The 24187-nt window shown below is 42.9% G+C and overlaps 1 protein-coding gene across 2 annotated transcripts in view; it reads left to right on the top strand.

The window, feature by feature from the left end:
• The window catches only part of EIF2D (eukaryotic translation initiation factor 2D), a 60288-nt gene extending 52333 nt beyond the window's left edge, over positions 1 to 7955 (top strand). The window contains exon 16 of one of the 2 annotated variants that reach the window (XM_083173045.1): positions 7462 to 7955. In XM_083173045.1, coding sequence (XP_083029171.1) covers positions 7462 to 7532 — 71 coding nt within the window. In that variant the 3' untranslated portion in view covers positions 7533 to 7955. The remainder of the gene's footprint in view (positions 1 to 7461) is intronic. The other variant, XM_083173047.1, reaches the window with a different exon arrangement.
• The last annotated feature ends 16232 nt before the right edge of the window (positions 7956 to 24187 follow it).

Below are 24187 nucleotides of genomic sequence, written 5' to 3'. Positions count from 1 at the left end.
TGCATTTCCTCGCCACTGAGGATATATACAGTAGCAGTTTTTTACAACCGACTGTTATTTTAGGAGTAGTTGGTAGGAAACCCAGAATGGCCCACTCTGGTGTTAATAAAAGATAATTTACTAAGTGATCCACTGCAAATTGTCTTAACATCCAAAATCTCTGAATTTTTGTGCATTCCCACAGACAGTGGTATAAATTTGCGTCAGAGTGGTTACATTTTGGGCATGATGACGAGTTGGCGAGGTTTATTAAGCTGGAGCGATAGGGGGATAAATAGCCTCTGTAAAATATTTTAAAAAACATATCCTTATAAGATGTGGCAGAAATTGTTTTGGTAGAGTATAAGAGAGTTTTAAGAATAGTTTTTTCATCTAGGTTGGGGAAGTGTCCCTGCCATTTAGTGATGCCTGTTTGGAATTGATCATTATAGTATGGTTCTCTTAGTATCTGATAAAAATATGTTATTGCTTTCCTGGTGTAGCTTCCATCCAAGAGCGCTTTGTCAAATTGGTTATCCCAATCTGCTTCTCCTAGGAGTTTTATTACCTTGTTGGCATAGTGTTGAATTTGAAAAAAGGCTAGATTGCAGGGTGGTAAAAAGTCGTGTATGGCTTTTGCTTGCATGTATGTTAGAATTTTTTTGGTTTCTTTATTTGCGAGTTGTCTAATGGAGCGTATCCCTTGAGAGTGCCATAGTCTGAATGGTTGTGTTGTTAAGCCATGTTGAAAATTATTGTTGCCTATGAAGGGAAGATGTAATGAATATTGGGTGTGTAATTTGTTCTTGTTGCGTACCGAGTGCCATGTGGACCATGTCGACATGAGGAGGGGATTTTCTAGTATCTGTGTGGATAATTCGTGCTTAGGTAGATGTAGGAAGCTTGTTAGATTAAGGGTAGGAAGGAATTGTTGTTCCATTGTGTAATTGGCATATTGGTCTCTCTGGTGTATCCAATCTTTTATGTATCGACATATGGCTGCTTGGTTATATAATTTGATGTTGGGGAAATTGATTCCTCCCTCCTGTCTTGTTTTCTGTAACACCTTTAGACTAATTCTCGGCTTTTTTTTTGCCCATATAAAGTTCCGAAAAAGATTAGTAATTTTTCTTTCATCAGATAGGGTAAGGACAATAGGAAGGACTTGAAGCGGATATAGAAGTTTCGGAAATGTAATTAGTTTGATTAAATTGGCTCTCCCTAGATATGATAACTGTAAATGTTGCCAGCCTTCTAATTCCGCTTCAATCTGCGAAATGAGTGGTGTTATATTTGCATAGTAAAGATTATGAATATTTTTAGTTAATTTTATTCCTAAATATTGTATGTGAGAAGAGGCCCATTGTAGATCTCCAATAGGGTTGTGTGGTTTGTATGGGTGTTTGCCTAGTGCTAGGGCCTTTGATTTTGAGAGATTTATCCGGAACCCCGAAAGTATACCATATTGGTGTAATATGTTAAACAAGGGTTCTAGGCTTGTTTCAGGGTTGGAGATAAATATCATTAAATCATCTGCAAAAGCTTGCAGTTTTAGTTCTTGGGATCCAATTTTTGCTCCTTGCAGTTCTGTCCATTGTTGTAGGTGGCGTATTAGGGGATCTAGTGCTAAATTAAATAATAAAGGGGAAAGTGGGCAGCCCTGTCGCGTCCCCCTTTGTAATGTTAGAGAGTTACCTAAGAGTCCATTCACCAATAGTTTGGTGGAGGGTTTACAGTATATGTATTTGATTAAGTTTATAAAGGGAAGGCCAAAACCTCTATGTTCCAAGACCCCAAAGAGATATTTCCATAATATTTTATCAAAAGCTTTCTCTGCGTCTAAGCTTAGCATCACTGTTGAAGTATTAGCATTATTAGACGAGGAAGTCACGACTGCTAGTGCTGAACGGATTCCCAGAACCGAATGTCGGTCTGTTGTGAATCCTAGTTGGTGTTTGGTCAAGAGGTCTGGCATCATTCCCTTTAATCTGTTTGAGAAGACTTTTGTCAGTATTTTATAGTCCTGGTTTAATAGTGCTATCGGTCTGTATGAGTCCATTTGGGAAGTGTCTTTATGTGGTTTTGGTATCAGGATTGTTATTGCTTCGTTGAAGGATGGGTATGGTATTTTATTGCTAAATATTTCTTGGTATAGTGAGGTAAGTGTTGGGATGATGTCTGTTTTTAGAATTTTATAGTAGTTGGCATTTAACCCGTCGGGTCCAGGTGCTTTATTTAATTTGAGAGAATCTATGGCCATGATTAATTCTTGTTCAGTAAATTTGTCATTTAGTTTTTCTATTTGTGCTGTCGTCAGTCTAGGAAGGCCTATGTTTTCTAAGAAGTCATCTATATCTTTTGGGTTGGGGTCATTGGATTTGTATAATTCTGTGAAGTATGATTCTAATAATTTTAAAATGTCAGGGTGGGAAGTGAGGGTTGTTCCATTTTTGGGGTCATGTAATTTAGTGATGTAGCATTTTTTGGTTTGTTTCTTTGCCATAAATGCCAATAATTTTCCTGACTTACCACCCCAACGGTAGTATTGGTTTCTCATGTAGTCAGTTTTTAGTTTTGCTTCTCGTAATAAAAAAGCTTCTAATAGGCCCTTGTTCTGTAAGTATATCTTTTTATTGTCCTCTGTCATGGTATTTAGGTAGTGTTGGTGTGATATGCGGAGTTTGTTTGTTAAGGAGTGTAGTTGTTCTTTCTTTTCCTTATTGCGTTTAGCTACATATGAGATTATATGGCCTCGCATGACTGCTTTGGATGTTTCCCAAAATAAAGCTATGTCGTCCCAATGTTGGATGTTATCGTCTGCATATAGCTGCCATTGGTTTTTAAGATACTTTTGAAAGTCTTCGTTGTGTGTTAAATATGTTGGGAAGCGCCATATTTTCGAAGTTTTGTGTGTGTTTTGTCGATTTTTGTCACAAATTATGGGGGCATGATCAGATATTATGATATTGTCTATGTAAGTGTGGGAGATACGAGGGAAAAAAGATTCTTCTAATAGAAAATAGTCTAATCTTGTAAAGGTGTCATGAACTCGTGAATGATATGTGTATTCTCTGCTTGAGCCATTTTGAAGTCTCCATGCATCTAGCAAAGCATGTTGGGAGCATAAAAAGGATATGCCCTCTTTATTGTTAGGAGGAGAGTTCATTGGAGTTTTAGAATGGTCTAGGTGTATATCATGTAGTGAGTTCATGTCACCTCCTATTATTAAATTAGGTGTATTATGTTGCATTAGTAAGTTTGATATTGTTTGGTAGAATGTGAAGTTTGGTGTGTTAGGTGCGTATAGGTTAAGTAGTGTGAAGGGTTCTCCATGTATTGTGACATTTCACAATAAGTATCTGCCTTCTGGATCTACTATTTTGTGAGTTATTTCATAGTCTAAATTCCTCTTGAATATTATAGCTACCCCTCGTTTTTTTTTTGTGTATGAGGCAGGGATACACTCCCCAATCCAGGGGCTTTTTAAGGTTGAGTTAGAGGTTTTAAGCCAATGAGTTTCTTGTAGAAACATTATATCTGAGTTGGATCTTTTCAAGTATGTAAGAACTTTACGCCTTTTGATAGTGGTGTTTAGACCAGCCACATTCCATGAAAGGAATCTAAAGGAGTTGGATGAAATTTGTGGTATTTTTAAGGGCGATGAGTGATTTGTTGTCATCCTATACCATCTCTGGAGAAAGTGTTGTGTGTGTAAATATAAACAAGTATCTCACCTGCTCTGTCCCAGCCAGCAGAGCACGTGGTGGAGTACATGATGGTAGATAGTTGTCGTCCGGACACGCATGTTCTAGGGTTGGAAGTGGGTGGGGAGAGAGAAGAGGAGGGGGGAGAGGGAAAAAGGAGGATATGCATAGAGAAAAATACAACAAAATTTTTAACATTTTTAACATCAATTAGTGTATTTTCATTGAGTCACTTACAACTAGACTAAATGAATAGAAATATAGTAATGAACGAACCACCTAAGGTGGTGTCACCAGCCAAATTTATCATTTATATATTAATGTGAGTTTTCATCCATTTGGGGGTGGGTTGTTGTCTGGGGCGGATTGAGTGATTTTAAAGTGATTTCTGGCCTGGATAGGGTCATCAAATATTTGTGTGTTACCATCCGTAGTGACTTTAAGTTTTGCTGGGTACAACAGGGCAAATCTTATATTGTTGTCGATGAGGTGTTTACAAATGGGGGTAAATTCTCTGCGTTTTTGAGTAACAGAGGTGGAAAAGTCTTGGAATATAAGGACCTGAAAATCATGAATCTGGAGGGAGCGTTTTTTACGGTACGCTGTCAGCATGTTTTCTTTGTCCCTATAATTTAGAAATTTTGCAATAACTGGGCGGGGTCTCTTGTCACGGGTGTCTCTGTCAGGTCCTATGCGGTGTGCTCTCTCAATCATGACAGTACCCGATGTCGTGGGGACATTTAGAATGGAAACAATATCGGTGCTTATTAGGTCTGTTAGGTCTGTTCCTTTGATTGATTCTGGAATGCCAATAAATCGCAAGTTACTCCTCCTAGATCTGTTCTCCAAATCTTCTAACTTGGATTCCAGTTTGGCATTAAGTTGAACCTGTTCCTCAGCAAATTGTTTAAGTTCAAGGATGGCATCTTCGTTGTCGCTGGTACGTTGTTCAACCTCAACCAGCCTTTTTGTATTTGTTTCCAAGTGGGTTAAGATTGTATTGATGGAGGCTTGGATTGCGTCCAATTTTTGTTCTATTTGTGAGGTTTGTGCTGGGTTTAAAGATTGTGAGGAATTGTTTGTGTTGTCCAGTATTGGACTGTCTGGGGGGCTGAATGAAGGAGATGGGTTTTCAGGAGCTAGATCCATGGGATTGGAGGTTGGAGTGGGTTTTGTTTTCTTTCCCATGTTTAGTGCTTGTGATGTGTTTAAGAATCTTTTCATACTACGGATGGTTAGCTTAGGTCAGAAATTGTGTATGGCCCCAGATCAAGCTTACAGGATTTTACATAGCTTTAGTAATTTAGTGACTCGCTGGGTTGTAGGGTTACATTTATAATGAATCAAAGGTCTCACAACTTTGAATAGAGATTACTATAACTCTAATTATGATATTGACTGGTTTTGTTTAGTTGTGGGAAGTACAGTAGAATAGCTTGAGTCTGTGTATAGAGTATTAATAAAGGGATGGTTTTGTTAATTTAAATTGTCTTCTGACAATCACCACAGGGTGGCAGTAGATAACTATTATATTGAATAAAGTTTAATATAACCGTCAGATATTTTGTTTGGATTATATTGTATAGGCTTGGAAACTAATATAGGAATATGTGGATCTTACAGATAGAGCATATACATTCAGGGTTCAATCGTCGAGCTTCAGATATTTTGAGATCGGCAAGTGTCACTGTTTCTTGGATAAATTGTGTGTGTGTAGCTGGGTCAGCTCACGGCGTGTGAGTTGTTACACACAGAGGGTCAGTTTACATCAGAAACAAGTCTGTGTGCTAAATGCACTGCTCCTTCCTGTGTATGGGCTCAGCGTGGTTTAATGAGGCTTTCCCAACCTACTTGTTGGTAGGGGGTGTTGGTAGATGGAAGTCAATGGGGCAGTATTTGTAATATAGCACTTTACTATTTCGACAGTATGCAGGTAGTAATTTTGGGTTTCGGCATAGGGGTGGGGTGTCAGGGCAGGTATTACGGGTGTTCTTCCGTTTGGGTGGAAGTGTTGGGTTATCTGGGGGTAAGTCAGTTAGCCGTCACCGGCCTCGTGCAGTTTTCAGTGCCACTGTCCCTATTATCTCTGTTCCAGGTCAGTTACAGGAGGGTGGGGGAGATCTCTCCCAGGTCGCCAGCACGTCTTGGCAACAGTCTTTAAGCCTCTCCTCACCTTAAGTTCAGTGTCGGCGGGTGTCCAGATGTCCAGGTGTCCGTTCGTCTGTATTGGCGTCACGCTGGGCTTAGTGTCTGCAGCGTCAGCCGCGGTCTTCTCCCCGCTTCGCGCTTCCACACGCCCAAGATGTCAGGGGGTCAGCGGCGCGCCGTCAGCGGGTCTGGGCTCCGTCTCCAGCGCAGCATCCACACCTCTCAAGCGGGCGCAGGCAGTCGGGGTCAGGCGGTCCTCGATAGGCTGTCTCCCAGGGGGTCTCGCTCACCTGATCTTCCTCCTTCTCCACGGGATTCTCACCACGTCAGCAGCAGCAGGGCTCCGACGATGAGCAGGCTCCCGTCACTCTCTCGTCGAGACGCGTGCCCCGGGAGGGTCTCCGCTGCAGGTCTCTCTCCCGTGCGCTTCCGCCCTCCACGTCCGTCCAGCAGGATCCCGTCAGGTGGGTTCTCTTTTGCCGTCGGTTTTGTCTGGTTCTGGGGTCTCACCTTGTAGATAAGGTGGCGGTGGATCTCTGCAGGGGAAGCTCCGGAGACGTTGTTTGGGCTTTTGGGTGAAGCTGGGGTTTCTCAGACTTCAGCGTATCACGCCATTCTCGTGGCGTTTAGGCCCCGATTTCAATGGGCTGGATTCCGGTGGAATTGTGCGGCCGTTTCACACTATAGATAGTGCTCCTGGTAGGAGAAGTTTTCCTTCACCAGATGTCGTGGTTTTCACGTTGGATGAAGTGAAATTTGGTGAGGATGGGGTTAGATTTCTTTTTAGTGAAACGGACCTCTGTTAAAATGCGGCCATCGCGATGCTCCGCCCACCGGCATCCCCTGGAGGCTCTCCATTAATTGATAGATTTGAGACATATGAAAAGATAGAATTGTAACATAGTGTGATATTGTAAATATAACACAATTTATTTGTACATCTCACACAATAAAACATATATGAACACAGATATTGTTACTAAGGTTTAAGATGGAGGTTTACCAGAAACTGGCGGTTTAAAATGCCTGTAGAATAGGTCTTTCAATTCTGTAAGATACCCTCGGTCCTCCGGAAAAACCCAGGGCACAGGTACTCCAAATCGCCAGTAATGGTGAGCTTTCCTCCAAAAAGTGACACAGTCCAAGCAGCAGCCTGGACTGTGTCACTTTTTGGACACACTGCATGTCTACTTTGGCTAATACTTGTCGACCTACTTGGTGGTGACCCAATGACCGTATCCCGTCACAGCTTGCCCCCGCCATTGAATACACCACAATGTGTGATGCACACATAGGTTAGCAGAATTGCTTTGTCACTTGTTATTCGCATTTCCAAGTCCATCATGGTCATCTCTGGGAAATGTCAGCAAGTTTGGTGAAGAGAATGATAGTTTGTTCTCATAGAGTTAAACATTAGCTTACAGGAGTAAGAATAATAATACGCTCTTGGAATTAGAAATGAGGCCAGTGAGGAAGTGCTCAGTATTCATTTAACAATGAGTTACTAGGGACTGTACTAGCTGCATTAAAATAAAGTTTAAATCATGGAAAGCAGAATGTCTTCATCTTGATAATATTGGTGTTCTCGAGATGATTCTGTTATTAAAAATGACATATCTTTTTTTTGCAGAATATTTTAAGATCCCTCGGAAGTATGTGAGCGGCTTAGACTTGGCAGCGAAACCCAGCAAGAAGAAATGACACCACCTGTACCCACCAATACTTATGGGCGGAGTCTGTTCAGACTAGTATAGTAACAAACCCCTGCTTATTAAACTGCCAGTAGTAAGCCCATCAACTATATCCGTCCTATATGGCCCTCGCAGGAGATTGTTAATACTTGAGGCTTTGTGATGGCAGCAAAATGGCAAATAGTCACAAGCAAAAGCATAAATTATGGACGGATAAGTAACATTTACGGCTACACGTTTTGATATTCATAATGCTAAAGAAGATAAAATAGGCTATCTTGTAACCAATTCTTACACCACAAACTGCATTATGTCCAACCAGATTATTTTGACTGATCTCTGCCATGTTATTTTTTAATTAGCTAAATATTAAAACCAAAAAGATGTGAAAGAGTCAATAATAAAAGTATTATATTGGTCTATTTTTTATAATGTCAGTGGTGTATTTAATTACTGCAATGGATATTCTGTGAGAAATAATGTCTCCTAAAATGACCTATCCTCCCCTATTACTGCATATAGAAATACTGTATGTACAGACCACAGTAAGGAGAAGTAGATTACTGTATTTCAAATAATTATCAGCAATGGTGCAGACCATTTGCTATAACACTAATGACTGAGCATACTGTTCTAGCAATCTCCATCAATCCATTCATTTTTATTAGTCAATTTCTGGTAATAATTCCTATATTAGGATCTTCCTAAATAGCCTATTATTCAATCTAATTTTAATGGCCTCTAAGCTTGATCAATTATCTACACTTTGGTGCCTCTTTATTAGGAACAGCTGCATACACAGATGTCAGTGCAAATATCGAATCAGTCATTAATGTGGCACCAACTCAATGGGCAGTATTCAATGCTCCTGATTCACCGTTTCTTTTCGGCAAATCAGACTGTTTTCACTCCTTACAGTGAATCTGATTCACCCTAGTTCAATGTTCACTGTTCGCCAAAAGCGAACAGTGAATGCCGGCCAGTTCTCCGTTTCATGCTCACTCGCAATTTGCTGGTGTATTTCAATGGGGTTTTCACTGTGATTCCCCGAGAGTGTATTCAATGCTAGGATGGAGAACTGCTTTCGGCATGATTTCGCCATGATTCACCATTTTTGCATTTGACATCTTTTTAAGGTGAACTGGAATGTGATCTTTTAAAATAAAGTTTTTTGGGTTTTTTTTTTTTTGGTGTAAAAAAAATCAGTAATTTTATTATGTGAAGGGCATGCTATTTTTATTCATGTGCGTGCGGCTCATGAATATATGTTTAATTTTTCTTTTTTTTTTTAACACATTACTCCAGCAGGGGACGGGGAGATGCTCATTACATATTCACTGCACACTGGTCACTGCACATTACATATGCACGAGCGGGACCAGCGCAGCAGCTCCCTCCACCGCATCCCCTGCCAGCTCTCCCAGCTTCTACTGCCTGTGTCCTCGGGAGCCCTCCTTCTCCCACACAAGTGTCAGGTGCAGGCAGGGAGGCTTCCATCTCCCTGCCTTGCGCCGGCTCCCTGCGGCATTTGCCAAGGGGGTTAACAATCACCGTCGGCGTTGAATAGGGTGAGAGCGAGGGCTGGCAGCGAATGCTCCAGCCCTCCGGAACACTGCGAATGTTCAGTACACTGAAACGGGATTCGCTGCACAGGGAGAAAAATCTAATTGAATACCTGCCAATGAATAAAAGCATGCAGACATGGCCAAGAGATTGGGGGGGGGAGATGTAATAAGCCTTAAACGGGGATACGATGGAGAGTGATAAACCATCAACCAATCAGCTCCTAACTGCCATGTCACAGACTGTGTTTGAAAAATGACAGGAGCTGATTGGCTAGTGTGTTATCGCTCTCCATTTATAAGTTAGCGTACCTTTATATAAAAGTCTGACTGGCCCTAAACTCCTTATTACGTGACTCCCTGGCATGATACTGACACTTCAACATGGACCAGAATGTTTCCAGCATATTTGTTTTATTCATTCTATAGAGAATTTGTGGCATAGCAGCCTTTCACTCTCAGTTACTAGAACTCTGTGTATTGTTACTGCTTTTTAAAGGCTATGACATGATGATATTGCAAAACCTGGAAAATCTAAAGAATATGGGGACAGTCAGAGATTAAGTTGTCCTTTTGCTCCTTGATCAATGGAAGCCATGAAATTGTTGAACAAAGACTGTCAATGCTACACTACTGGTATGAGCCGGTTAGATGTTGCTTGTTGCATATGATCCTGCCTTCTAGTAACATTGAAATACAATGGTCAAATACAACATGATTATGAACATAACATCATTATGGAATAATAATATTACTAATAATACCTATAAATAATCTATATTATCACAAATACTGTAGAAGTCTGGCGTCCAGCACATGCAGTGGAGGCTGGAGCATGGACCTCTGTGTGTGATGGGTTACTGAGTCACCACTGACCCCGGATGCATAATTAATTTCTATAGCCATGAGTCTTGGCTTATCAACATTAAAGGTGCCCAAACACTAGAAAGATCTGCGCTCTTAAGATGTGCACATAAATATCTTTTTTCCTTCCTGGACAAAAGATTTCAGGCAATATTAAGTGTACTGTATTTAGTTTTCTTACCTGACAGATTGAGTAGAGGTAATTTTATACGTTATAGAATCAAAATCAAATAGAAAATCAAATGTTTTAAATTTAAAACACATTTAAATGTGTTTATTAGAAACTGTTTATTATATGAAATGAATTCTCTTGAACCAATATTTTAAAGAATTGGAATTAAAAGCTACGTTTTATTTTCACTCATTATCGCTTACAATATAAAAGTGTGCCTCCCACAAGGAATCCTTTCTGTGAACAGCTACCCACTCTTTAGTGTTTGGCTGTTTCTCCCCCCTTTGAGTACTCAGCAATGTATCCATCTTTGCGGACGATACAAAACTTAGCAAAGTCATCAAATCATCAGAAGATGTCACCATGCTTCAAAATGATCTTGCAATTCTAGATGAGTGGGCAAAAAAATGGAAGATGAGGTTCAATGTAGATAAATGTAAGGTTATGCACCTTGGGAGACACAACCAGTGTGCAAGTTACAACCTTAGCGGAGAGGAACTGGGTAATTCCATACTTGAAAAGGATCTAGGAGTCCAAATAGACAGCAAACTGGGATGTAGTGCCCATTGTAATGTAGCTACAAAAAAAAGGCCAATAAAATTCTGGCATGTATTAAGAGGGGAATGAAAACTAGGGACTCAAGGGTAATTATGCCACTGTATAAAGCATTGTGAGACCTCACCTCGAGTACGGAGTGCAGTTCTGGGCCCCACACTCTAAAAAGGACATCATAGAATTAGAAAAAGTCCAAAGGCGAGCAACAAAGTTAAGCTACGGGGAGAGATTAAGCAATTTGGGACTATTTACATTAGAAAAGAGACGTTTAAGGGGGGACATGCTCAACATGTACAAGTATATCAAGGGCCAATATAAGGAACTGTCACACACCCTCTTTTCTACTAGAAAGGAATCTAGGACGCGAGGGCATGAGTATAGATTAGAAGAAAAAAAGATTTCATTCAGCTAGTAGAAAGAATTTCTTTATGGTCAGAACAGTCAAACTCTGGAACTCTCTTCCCAGAGAGGTGGTAACGGCTGGCTCATTAAATGTGTTCAAGGCAAAGTTGGACAAACATTTACTGGAGAAAAACATCCATGGGTACAAATAAGAAATATAATTTGTCTGTAAAATACCAGAACCTACCAAATCAGCAATGTATATCTATACCAGGTTGAACTAGATGGACACAAGTCTTTTTTTCAGCCTTACCTACTATGTAACTATGTAACTATGCTTATGATTTCCCCTTGAACTTCCTGTCAGTCCTGGACAAAAGATTTCGTGCAAAGGGCACATTTTTACAAAGCTTTATCTTATGATTTCAGAAATATGTGAAGCCATTTTGGTGGTATGCCCGGAGATTTTCCTGGCTGAGCTGTGCTTCCGGCCCTGGCTGCCCCGGTAAAATTTCCATGCATGCCACTGACATGTAGATGTGTGCCGTTGTTCGCCCACACACATGTCGCTCACCCCATCAACCGTGCTCCCCCCCGTGGATCACTTCAAATCCCAAACACTCAATTGAGTGCCTGAACATGTATGAGTGCCCCAATACCTTCTTTGTTGTGTGCCCTTCTAGTTTGAATTTGTGAAGCATGCATGGAATCATTGATTAAACACCAAAAAATAAGTCGGAAGGTAATAGTCAGTGCAAGAAGTGACTGGTTTCCATCATGGCTCTGTGGTTGTGAGTGTCATCCTGGTGGCTTATGTATGCCACCACTGTCACAATGTCGGACTGAACCTCCAACAGATGTCTATGTATGAGAGATTGAGCCAAGCAAAGGCCTTGTACAGAGGACTGAGGGCCCTATTCTAGTTCACTCTTTCTGAAAAAATCCTTATAGATGGACAAAACCATGTGCACTGCAGGGGGGCAGATGTAAAAAGTGCAGAGAAATTTAGATTTGGGTGAGTTATTTTGTTTCTGTGCAGGGTAAATACTGGCTGCTTTATTTTTACACTGCAATATAGATCTCACTTTGAAGTAAAACCCCACCCAAATCTAATTATCTCTGCACAAGTAACATCTGCCCCACCTGCAGTGCATAGTTTTGTCCATCTAAGAAGGAATTTGTCAGAAAGAGTGAACCAATTCCATGGACAGGATGAAAGAATGAAAGGATTTTATGTAAAATTAGGAAAGCAGAAAATAACCATCATAAACTCTGAGCTAAGAATAGAATTGAAGGAGCTATCCAGTTTCTGGACTAGAAAGAAGAAGGCATATAATGTGTACCTCTATGTGGCAGAGGGACCAGGATGATGGACTTGGAGGCCAGAAGGGAATGAACTGATTCCCTGCGCATTATCTGAATTTTCTTGAAATCTGGTGGAAAAGAACTTTGTTGGAGGACATTTCCAAAAAGTCAGGAGATAGTGGAAATCTCTGATCCATGCATACATTGAATTTGACCTCCCTTCTCCAAACTCCAGTGAATGACAGAATTTACTTCCATCTTAGGTGAGGAAAGCGGTTTTAGATGTTGCTGCGGTAACTACAGTATGGTCTTGAAAATGGAAAAGCTTCTAAGGATTTCTTGGAGTTTGCATTAGCTTGCCAAGCATGTAGCTAAAGCGCCCTCCTAGCTGGTATCTTCCACTTAGCCCTATCTTTTGTTGACAGTGGATAGAATGAAACTATACATTTGGATAATTGGAACTGTCTGGTAGGCTGAGTCCAAACCACCTCCAAGAGATCTTCTAGCTGTGCAGAAATAGGAAACTCTGAAGAAAACTATTTCTGAATCAACCCTTAGCCAGTGGAGTCTGCTCTGCATCTTCACCTAGGAGTATGACCTTGATCAGTGTGTCTACTTTAGCTTGTGACAAAAATTGTCCAGAATGGAACCTCCACCTCAAAAGTATCAGAAGCACTGGTATCCAGATCTGAGGGGAGTTTATTTCAGATTCCTTCTCTGAAAGGGGAGTAGAGATCTCCCATCTGGATTGACTATTGTTGGACCACTTGCTGCTGTCTGGAAGCTGTTGCAACAAAACCAAAACATATGCTAACCACTACACAAACTGTGTAAATGACTTCATCTGTGGAGGTTAAGCATGGGTCAGCTGTGCTGGGGGATCAGTGACCACAGATACGTATAGTGGAACAGTAGCTGAGGCCCAGACACAGGAGCTGCAAGTCTATCTACTAACTGGACATTACTTGAGTTAAGGTATAAACCCAATCTGGTTCCTTAGAAGATGATGTGGCAGGAGGCTCATCCTGTAGCTGAGCCATGTAGCAATGGACACATAGGTCATTGTCTACATCATGGGGGGAGAGAGAGTCTACAAGTGCAAGCCACAGGAGTACTGGCATCTTTGGGTGTTGCTCTTAGATGACATAGTTATGCAAGACAAGTTGTAAGCCCTCTCACACTATAAACTAATGCAGTAGTGTTCCCCATGGAGGTGAAGAGTGTAAAACATTACCCAAACACCATGAGAATGAGAAACAAATATCTATAAATATGCAATATAGATATGAAATTAGGCAACTGGGATCAATATCAGAAGGACACGCTGAGGCATCAAAATTTTACATGCACACATACCACTAAATGCACAAGACAACGTGAGAATAATACACATTAATCCAGTTATGACAGTAAGCATTCTATACTGTTACCAGTCTGCTGAGGGCAAGGTACAAGGGAGATGAGAGATAAGCCTCATCTCAGTGCTGTATACATGCAGACATTGGCTGTCCAGTGCCTTCAGGAAGTGAGGGAGAGGAGGCGTGATCTTAAGGTGAACAAGCAGGCTTAGGCTGTAGATGCCTCCCTCTAAGGTATGGAAACCAGTAGGGACCAGAGCTCTTCCCTGCTGTATCAGTGGCCTTTTTGAATATTGGCCTGTATTGCCACTTCAACCCCATGCCACCAGTGGTCTTCCACACTGGTGGTGAATAGCCACAATGATGCAGCACTTTGCAAGGAGGGAGCGGTTCTCTTACATGGCCCATGCACTGGCTGTGAGTTAGGGAGCAGCGTGTTCAGTCCCATAATGGGCACCCTTGGCAGAAGTCACTAGCTCCGTCACCAGTGCTGTTGGCACCTGCACTAGGGTGTTGGAGTGGGTGAATAGGTGTCCTATAGCAGGGGTGGGGAACCTTTTTTCTACCGAGGGCCATTTGGAAAATTTGAAAACCCGTCGGGGGCCATATAAAAATTATCAACTTAAAAATACATGTGGGCATTATACACAGGACAGCGGCATATACACGTGGGCATTATACACAGGGCAGCGGCATATACACATGGGCATTATACACCAGGCAATGGCATATACACGTGGGCATTATACACACTGGCAGCGGCATATACACGTGGGCATTATACACAGGGCAGCGGCATATACACGTGGGCATTATACACAGGGCAGCGGCATATACACGTGGGCATTATACACAGGGCAGCGGCATATACGTGTGGGCATTATACACAGGGCAGCGGCATATACGCGTGGGAATTATACACAGGGCAGCGGCATATACACGTGGGCATTATACACAGGGCAGCGGCATAGATGCGTGGGCATTATACACAGGGCAGCGGCATATACGCGTGGGCATTATACACAGGGCAACGGCATATACGCGTGGGCATTATACACAGGGCAACGGCATATACGCGTGGGCATTATACACAGGGCAGCGGCATATACACGTGGGCATTATACACAGGGCAGCGGCATATACACGTGGGCATTATACACAGGGCAGCGGCATATACGCTTGGGCATTATACACAGGGCAGCGGCATATACGCGTGGGAATTATACACAGGGCAGCGGCATATACGCGTGGGCATTATACACAGGGCAGCGGCATAGACGCGTGGGCATTATACACAGGGCAGCGGCATGTACGCGTGGGCATTATACACAGGGCAACGGCATATACGCATGGGCATTATACACAGGGAAGCGGCATATGCATGTGGCCAGAGACACCAGGACTGGCTAATTAATGCACAGCATTAATCCAGGGGTTGTCATTTACTCCTAAAAAGTGGAAAAAGTAGCAGTGTCACCCCCAAACATGTTTATGTGATTATCTCTGATTATGATAATCAGACATAATCACATAAACCTGTTTGGGTGTGAATCCAGGGGTAAATGACAACCCCTGGATCTGTCAGTCACTGGGGAAGGGAGGGTGAGAGGAGCAGCATTTACCTTTAACAGTTTTAGTTGTGGCAGCACAGCGTGATGGCTGCTGCTGTGGCTGTTGTAGGATGCTCCCGCCCATGCACTGATCCACGCGACCAGTCTCCCTCCCTACCGCCCGCATCATGCCCGCCAATCACTGTGGACGCATCACATCCACAGCCACTGTGATTGGCGGGTGCTGGTTCTCAACATCTCCCCGCAGCAGTCATCCATATGGGTGGGCGGGCGGCTGATTAGGTAGGAATAGGATTCTTGCTCGGTGGGCGGGCGGCTGCGATTAATCAGTAACATAGGCGGACGGGCGGGAGGGTGAATCAAGCTTAATCAGCCCACCGCCCACCCGCCTATATTACTGATTAATCAGCCACCCGCCCGCACAGCTATATTACTGCAGTAATATAGCCAGGCTGGCGGCTGTTAAACAATAAAATATGCAGTTGGGCGGGCCGGACAAGCAGGGTGCGGGGGCCGTATCCGGCCCGCGGGCCGGAGGTTCCCCACCCCTGCCTATAGGATGCCTGTTTAGATCGCTTAGTCAAAAAGACAATTGAAAAATAAGAATTGTAACCTAGGGGCCTCTCTAAGCAAGCCCCTAAAAATACTGTAGGTGTCTACTCCTAGCTGCACAAAACTTAAAACTGGGTGGGTTATAGTAGAGGAGCCTGAACATGCTTGGTAAGAATTGAGTAACTGTGCTCAGACTCTCCTTTTCAGGCTATGTCCCAGTGTACCCTGTGTTCCTTAGTAGATGGAAGAAGAAACTGAGATAGATGGGAGGGTGGTAAGTGATTGCTCCTCCACTCTTATTCAGTCTTAGTCTCTCCCAAAGAGAGAGAGAGAGTCTAGATAAAAGCAGGGGCCCTGATAAGCAGCTGCGGGACCGGCGATAATTCCACACATTTCTCCCCAATCGCTGGTCTATTTTGGGCCGATAAAAACCTCCACTAATTGAATACTGCTATAGTGACCATTGGTTATTAATTATAATATCTGCCCTTTTTATTAGATATTAAGACCTTCAATTTTCAGAAAAAAAAATTGGCAATTTTTGGTTTAATTGGGTAAAAAAAAAAAAATAACGTGTAGCTAGTTTTAAGATATTTTCATTAAGGTCTTGTGTGAGTGCTTGATTTCACTATTCCTCCCCAATGTATAATGTTTAGATTTATCTCTTCTGGGTTATGGTTTTTTAGATCTATAATGTCTAGGTCTACAGTCATAAGGTCGTCATGAGTTTTCAATTTCTTTTTTGGTGTCTTATGTCGACATAGGTCAGTATGGACACGTCTGTGTCCATACACACTCGGCACACTATTATATTCTCCCTCCACGGCGTTGTGGATGGTAGGGCATGAAATACTGCCTGTCGGCTAAATAAAAAAATAACCTCATGTCCACCTTTTGACTGTCGACCAATAGTGGTTGACCTTATGACTGACGACCTAGAGTCTAGTCTAGAGCCTTCTGTTACAATATATCCGATCATATCACCATCATATTCTCATCATCAGGAAATCTTCCAACACAGTCATAAAGTTTTTAAATGTACCTTGATGTAACATATAATGAAAAGATTATGTTGTTTGAAGGGAACTTGTCTTACCTATGAACTTTTTATTACTGATAGATCAACGGTATTGATTACAGCAGTAATAATATAGATGTATTGTCTACGAAACAGTCGAATATGAATAAAGTTGTTTTTATCAATTACTTTTTCATTGATAGTAGCAAAAAAATTCTCAAATAAGTCATATGTACAGGGGCAAAGCGCCCATATGGAAGAACCCCAGTGGTCCAATGTGTGTTGTAGACCTCTTTTGATTGTTGCCCTGTGGCTGTACCCAGGGGGCACCATGACAGGGGGATGGGAGTGAGCAGTGTTAGTAGTGCCAGTGTGCATTCTCAGAGAGTGAAGCGAGATAGAGAGGAGGAGAGCAGAGAGAGAGAGGGAAGTAATTGGAGTAGAAATAGGCCCTGACATTTTAAGTCCACAGGCCCACTGTGGAGTGAAAAGTGAAGGATGGAGTTGTGTGCGTGCCGAAGGTGCGCAGCCGTTTTTTTTTTTAAAGGGGGCGTGGCGATTCCAAAGGGGGTGTGTCCTTGAGTGTAGTGTACCACACCATATACCACCTTTACACATTATGCAACAAAATAGTGGACCCTATTATACTTGCCGCTTACACATGATGCCAAAAAGAGTGAGACAAAATTTCCATAATGCCACATGGATTAAGCCAAAATTCAGATAACGCCACATGGATTAAGCCATAGTATAGATAATGATGTATAAATAGGGACATTGCGCGCCGTCGCGAGCCAAAAATGTACACAGTAATGCCCATTACACATAATGTCACACACCGTAATACCAATTAAATGTCACACACTGTAATGGCCATTACACATAATGCCAACAAAGTAATGCCCATAAAACACAATGCCATACGTTGTGATGCCCATTAAACATAATGCCAATACCAAAATGCCCATAAAACATAATAATGCCTATTACATATTATACCATTTAATTGCTGCTTACCTACATAGTTATTGTCAGAGGAATATCACTTGCTGCCAGGGGTTACATGCTTCTTGCCAGGGATTTTATTCTTGTTGCCATGCCATGGGATTGATATTTTTTTTTTTTGCCAGGGGGGGAGCCAGGGTGCATGCTTGTGAAGGGTTCCATTTAAATAGTGCGCCAGCGCTACCCAAATCCACACTTTCGGGTAGCGCTGGCCGCACTCTTCTGTTCTGACAAACACTAGAGGTATAGCAGTACCTCTAGTGTCTGTCTCCTATAAGGCGGCGGCAGTGGTGTAGCTAGGTGCCACGGTGCCCGGAGCAAGGGCATGTTTCGCGCCCCCCCCCTCCCTCTCAATTTGTAGTAGGTGAGGCTCCTGCTCAGTTAAAAGTGGGCATGGACCAACATACCACTCACCGTAATGCCCATTGCACATTTTAGTGAACTTTGTAATTCCAATTACACATTAGCCCAACCATGATGCCCATTACATACTATATAACACACCGCAATGCCCATGACATACTATATAACCAGTGTTGCAAGTAAGGGGGTACGGCGTGGTACGGAGTACCTGTAAGAAATATGTTGCAGGTACACAGTACCACTTAACCCCTGACCCACTGTCAATTCTATTTTTATTTTAAGTCTAAATATAATGCATCCGCAAAGCGCTATGATTGGTGCTGTATGCAGCTACCGGCTACTGCCGACAGCATGAAGAGAAGGCTCCACAATTGTAAGCACAAACTGCCCAGCTCTCCCCCAACCAAGAGCCAACCCACCCCCATTCATTCCCTGTTTCTCATTCCCTGTCTCCTGATGCCACGCCTCTGATGTCATTTAGTCACCCCTCTAGCTTTTTGTGACCACGCCCCCTCAGACACATGGCCACGCCCATTTTTGGTGGAGGCTATATCAGTACCACCAAGAATTTTTTTTTACTTACACCACTGTATATAACACCGTAATGCCCATGACATACTATATAACACACTGTAATGCCCATTACATACTATATAACACACCGTAATGCCCGTCACATACAATATAACACACCGCAATTCCCATTACATACTATATAACACATAGTACTGCCCATTACATACTATATAACACACCGTAATGCCCATTACATACTATATAACACACCGTAATGCCCGTCACATACTAGATAACACACCGCAATGCCCATGACATACTATATAACACATCGTATTGCCCATAACATACTATATAACACACTGTAATGCCCATTACATACTATATAACACACCGTAATGCCCATTACATACTATATAACACACCGTAATGCCCGTCACATACAATATAACACACCGCAATTCCCATTACATACTATATAACACATAGTACTGCCCATTACATACTATATAACACACCGTAATGCCCATTACATACTATATAACACCATAATGCCCATTACATACTATATAACACACCGTAATGCCCGTCACATACTATATAACACACCGCAATGTCCATGACATACTATATAACACACCGTAATGCCCATTACATACTATATATCACACCATAATGCCCGTTACACATTTGACGCATAAGTGCCACTTACCTACATGCTCGATGCCAAGGGGCTTCATGCTCGACTGATTCTGCTTGGGTGCAGCAGGGTGGGAGGGTGCTTGCAGCAGGGTGGGTGCAGTAGGGTGGGAGGGTTGTGCATGCACCCCCCCACCTGTGCTGACAGCCAGCCAGTCCGCCCCGCTCGCCCGCGTCTCCCTGGTCGCCCGCTCCACAGTGTTCCCGGCCGGGAGAGAAATGTGCTCCTATCCTATGTAAAATTCATATCTCCTGCTGGACCGCTAGCCAATAGGCGCTCGCGGTCCAGCAGCCGCCAGTTGATTGGCTGCTGGACCGCAAGCGCCCATTGGCTAGCGGTCCAGCAGGAGAAGTGAATTTTAAACAGTAGCACATCTCTCTCCTGGTCGGGCACAGCGGGGGAGCGGGCAGCAGAAATAAAAAAAAACGTCTGAAATGACAGGGGGGGCTCGTGCCCGGGTGCCCCCCCTGAATCCGCCAGTGGCTGTACCCACCACAACAGACAGCCCATTGGCACTCATTACACTCATGTGCTACTATTGCATCTCTGTATTGTCTAGGGCACAGCCACTCTGCCATCCATCATCTCTCAGCATTGTGTGTGTGTGTGTGTGTGTGTGTGTGTGTATATATATATATATATATACACACATACACATAGTTCGAGGGGAGACCACACTCGCACTCACCCAATGCAACTTGGGGTGCCTTACAAGAGGTGCATTAGAGCATGCACCCAAATATAGTCCAGAGTTCCCACACTAATCTGTGTAGGATGTAAGGCACTCGCCGGAATAACAAGTATCCAAACTCTGGCCCTTATTCTGGTTGGTGCGGCCGGAGCCGCATATGCGGCTCCGACCGTGCAGGCGAATCCCCGCCTTCCATACGGATCGCCACGGCCGTCCGTACGCGGATATGTGGCGATCCGCATGAAATTGGACGGGGATACGCCTCCTCCATGGTGGGAGCAGCCCCTGCATTCGATGGTCGCCGAACATCGAATGCAGGGCCGCACGCTCCACCAGGTCCCGCAACACAAGACCACACGGACACTTGTCCGTGTGAAATCTTGTATGGGGGCGGGCAGCTGACATCCGGCGATGTCAGATGCCCGCCCCGTACCAACGCGTCACGGCCTCATTACCATGCATACGCCCCGCGTTTGCATGGGAACGCCCATGAAACGCGGGGCGTATGCATAGGGTAATGAGGATAAGTAGCCCCTCACGCCCCTCTACGCCCCCTGTGCGGCGTATAGAGAATCCTTGCGGCGAAATCGCCTGCACATGCGCAGAGTGACCTCTGCACATGCGCAGAAGATAAACATCGGCGGCCCGTACGCAAGCGGGAATATCCGCACCAACCAGAATAAGGGCCTCTGTTATAAATTCATCAAGGTTTTGGTTTTTATTCCAGTCATAGGATTGTGCTGAGATAATCACTATCCATACGACCCAATGTTTCGGTCCCTGCCTTGGACCTTTGTCAAGGAGCTTGGTATAGAAGAGTAAGAGACAGTCAGCGTAGTCAAATGGAGAAAAACCTCTAGGATGAGGAATCAGCACATTGGATAGTGCACAAATAAAAGCACTGAAACGTTGACACGACATGTCGACTTGGTCCAGTCGTCATTTTCGGTACTTGTGTATTTTGGCGGCGCCCGATTTCAGCATCGTACGATGAACGCATCGCATGGCATGTACCCGATGGCATGCGATGAGATTCGATTTTGTCCTCCTATGCGATGAAAAATCGTATAAGCACCCTAATGGGTGCTTACAATGTTAAATGCACCCCCACACCACTCCCCCCCCCCCCACTATAAACGTGAACTCGAAGCGTGGCGAGCGCAGCGGTACGCGTCCTACGACCTTTTCATACCCCCACTATCCTCGTCGGCGTGGAGTTGAGAATAGAAAGTGTGGCGACCGCAGCGAGGGGACGCGGATACCTTCACAGGTATACGCGTCCCCTGGCGGGCTTCACAGGTGTCCGCGTCCCCTCGCGTGGCTCGCCACGCGGACACCTGTAAAGCCCGCCAGGGGACGCGGATACCTGTGAAGGTATCCGCTGCGCTTTGCGCAAGTCCAATCGGCACTCACGTATCATCAGGTAAAAACTGTCTCCGGTGCCCTCAATGTAACCACCAAATGGGGTCACCATATAGAAGTCCACTTCAGCGGCACTCAAGGAAAAATATAACGCTTAACTCAGCTGGTTGTCATCGATGACAACCAGCTGAGTTAAGTGTTATATTTTTCCTTGAGTGCCACTGAAGTGGACTTCTATCTATATATATCTATATATATATATATCTATATATATATCTATATATATATATATCTATATATATATCTATATATATATATCTATATATATATCTATATATATCTATCTATATATATCTATATCTATATATATCTATATCTATATATATCTATATATATATATATCTATATATATATATATCTATATATATATATATCTATATATATATATATCTATATATATCTATATATATATATATATATATCTATATATATATCTATATATATATATATATATATATATATCTCTATCTATCTATCTATCTATCTATATCTATCTAGGTAGATGGGGGCGGCGGCACTCAGCGACAATAAAACACGATAAACCAGCAAGTGACTTGCCAACGTTTCAAAGCCGTGTGGCTTCTTTATCAAGGCATACTGTGAAGAACACAGTATGCCTTGATAAAGAAGCCACACGGCTTTGAAACGTTGGCAAGTCACTTGCTGGTTTATCGTGTTTTATTGTCGCTGAGTGCCGCCGCCCCCATCTACCTGCATATTAGGGACCGGGACACCGCTCCTTCATTGGAAGGCACCAGTGCATTATCTTCAATTACCTTAAAAGCCTGTCGGAGTGCCGCCTCAGGAAACTATATATATATCTATATATATATATCTATATCTATCTATATATATATATATATATCTATATATATATAGCATCTGTATATAATTATTTTGCCACTTCGTGATATATGATGGGGAATGAACTGGTGTTTTTGCTTGGCTGACATGCAGGATTGAGTGAATGGCAATTGGCATACCGTGGGTGTTATAAAAGATGTTATGTGCCCCTAATTTTTTTTTCTTTTTTACTTTAAACTTCACCCATGGTGCTGGACATTTCACACTCTGGGAGTATTCAATTATTGCCAGATTTTTCTCCAGATGAAAAGTTGCCACCTTTAGTCTGTTTTTAAGGCAAATTGGATTTGCCCTATTTAATTCCTGTGCTGAATCTGGCACGGAGGAAAACTACATGGACAGGCAAATTTGCTGTCAATCCACATAGCTTTGACCATTTTTTGGTCTCGAATTTCTGGCGTTTTAACTGATTTGGGGTCTGATTTCACCCATACCAATTTACAACCCCGCCCCCCCCCCCCCCCCCCCCAAAAAAAGGTCAAAAGGCATGGGGGGAAAAGTACTAAACAGGCAAAAACTCCCGCAACTGAATACTATTGGGGCGAGTTACTGTAGCCCAAAAAAACACTTAATTGAATATCCCCCCGCTCTGGTAAATCTTGGAGCTTGCTGCTGTTATGGCTACATGGTATGCTACACCTCTGGTCCTGGACATGCAAGGCTACTTTGAGTTCCCAATCTGCCCCTGTAAATGTGGTAGATAAGTGTAAATAGAGGAAACATGGTCAAGCATTGAGGTGTGTAGTAAAATCAGATTTCTGGATCTAAAGGACAAAGTATCTGCAGCTGATATTCATTGGCAGCTCGAGGTTTATGGTGATAACGTCATGTGATGGAATGTTTGGTGCACTGCCTTTGATAACACAGCAGGACAGGCGTTCAGGATGAGCAGTGATCTGTCCAAGCACGTCCGGTACAGATGACTATTTGTGCCACATTGAAGGTCTGATTCAGGACAGACCATTGAAAATGTACCTGGGTTAAATTCCATGGAGAAGTTCAGCAAACGCTCATGTCCTGGTTTGAGGTGCTTAATATTTTTATATATTTATTTATTTAACTACCTTAATATCAAACTAATTGTGAAAAGATAGTGACTGATTCAGAGATGGATGCAGCTGCTGTATGTAAAATGCTAATGCTGCTAGTGGCATCTTGTATAATACTGTAGACCCCTGATCTGTCTGAATCGGATGCATAAGTGTACATCGCAGGTGCTTTTTTTTTTTTTTTTTTTAGCACCCGCGATATATTGCATTTGATCAGGGCCATAGTTGTGTGCCAGCAGTGCCGCTATGCTGGCACATACCTGTAGTGTGAGAGCTTTTTTAACCAAACAAATGGGTGTTTCGAAGTCTCCTGGCCGCACACCGCTACCGCAGCCTGCTCTCCACTGGTTGCCCCTCGAGAGTTCTTTTACATGTAATAAATGGCACATTAAGTGCCAAATTGTATGTAGCCCTCCTGGGATGCTGAGGGGGAAGTTGAAGGGAAATCAGGTCCGATTTGTCCCTTGTACAAGTCGGACCCGTGTATGGGGGCCTTACGTCTCACTCTGGAGTTTTGTAAGCAGTGCTGTGGGACTGTAAACAAGTATATGTAAATCATGGTTTACTTTTCCAGTCAAGTCTGAACTGACTTTTATCAAAACCGATATCTGCCGAAAAGTGTGCGGGCGATGACATCTTGTGACATCCAAAGTATATCCCCATACAGTTTATGCTGAAAACTAAAAAAATACAATTAATCAATAGAACAGATTTGCTAAAAAATTTTGTTGAAACTGTTTAATATATATAATATAT

Source organism: Crinia signifera, chromosome 2, assembly GCF_055691185.1.
Source record: "Crinia signifera chromosome 2, ASM5569118v1, whole genome shotgun sequence".
Lineage (NCBI taxonomy): Eukaryota > Metazoa > Chordata > Amphibia > Anura > Myobatrachidae > Crinia > Crinia signifera.
This window is presented reverse-complemented; position numbering and strand designations above follow the sequence as displayed.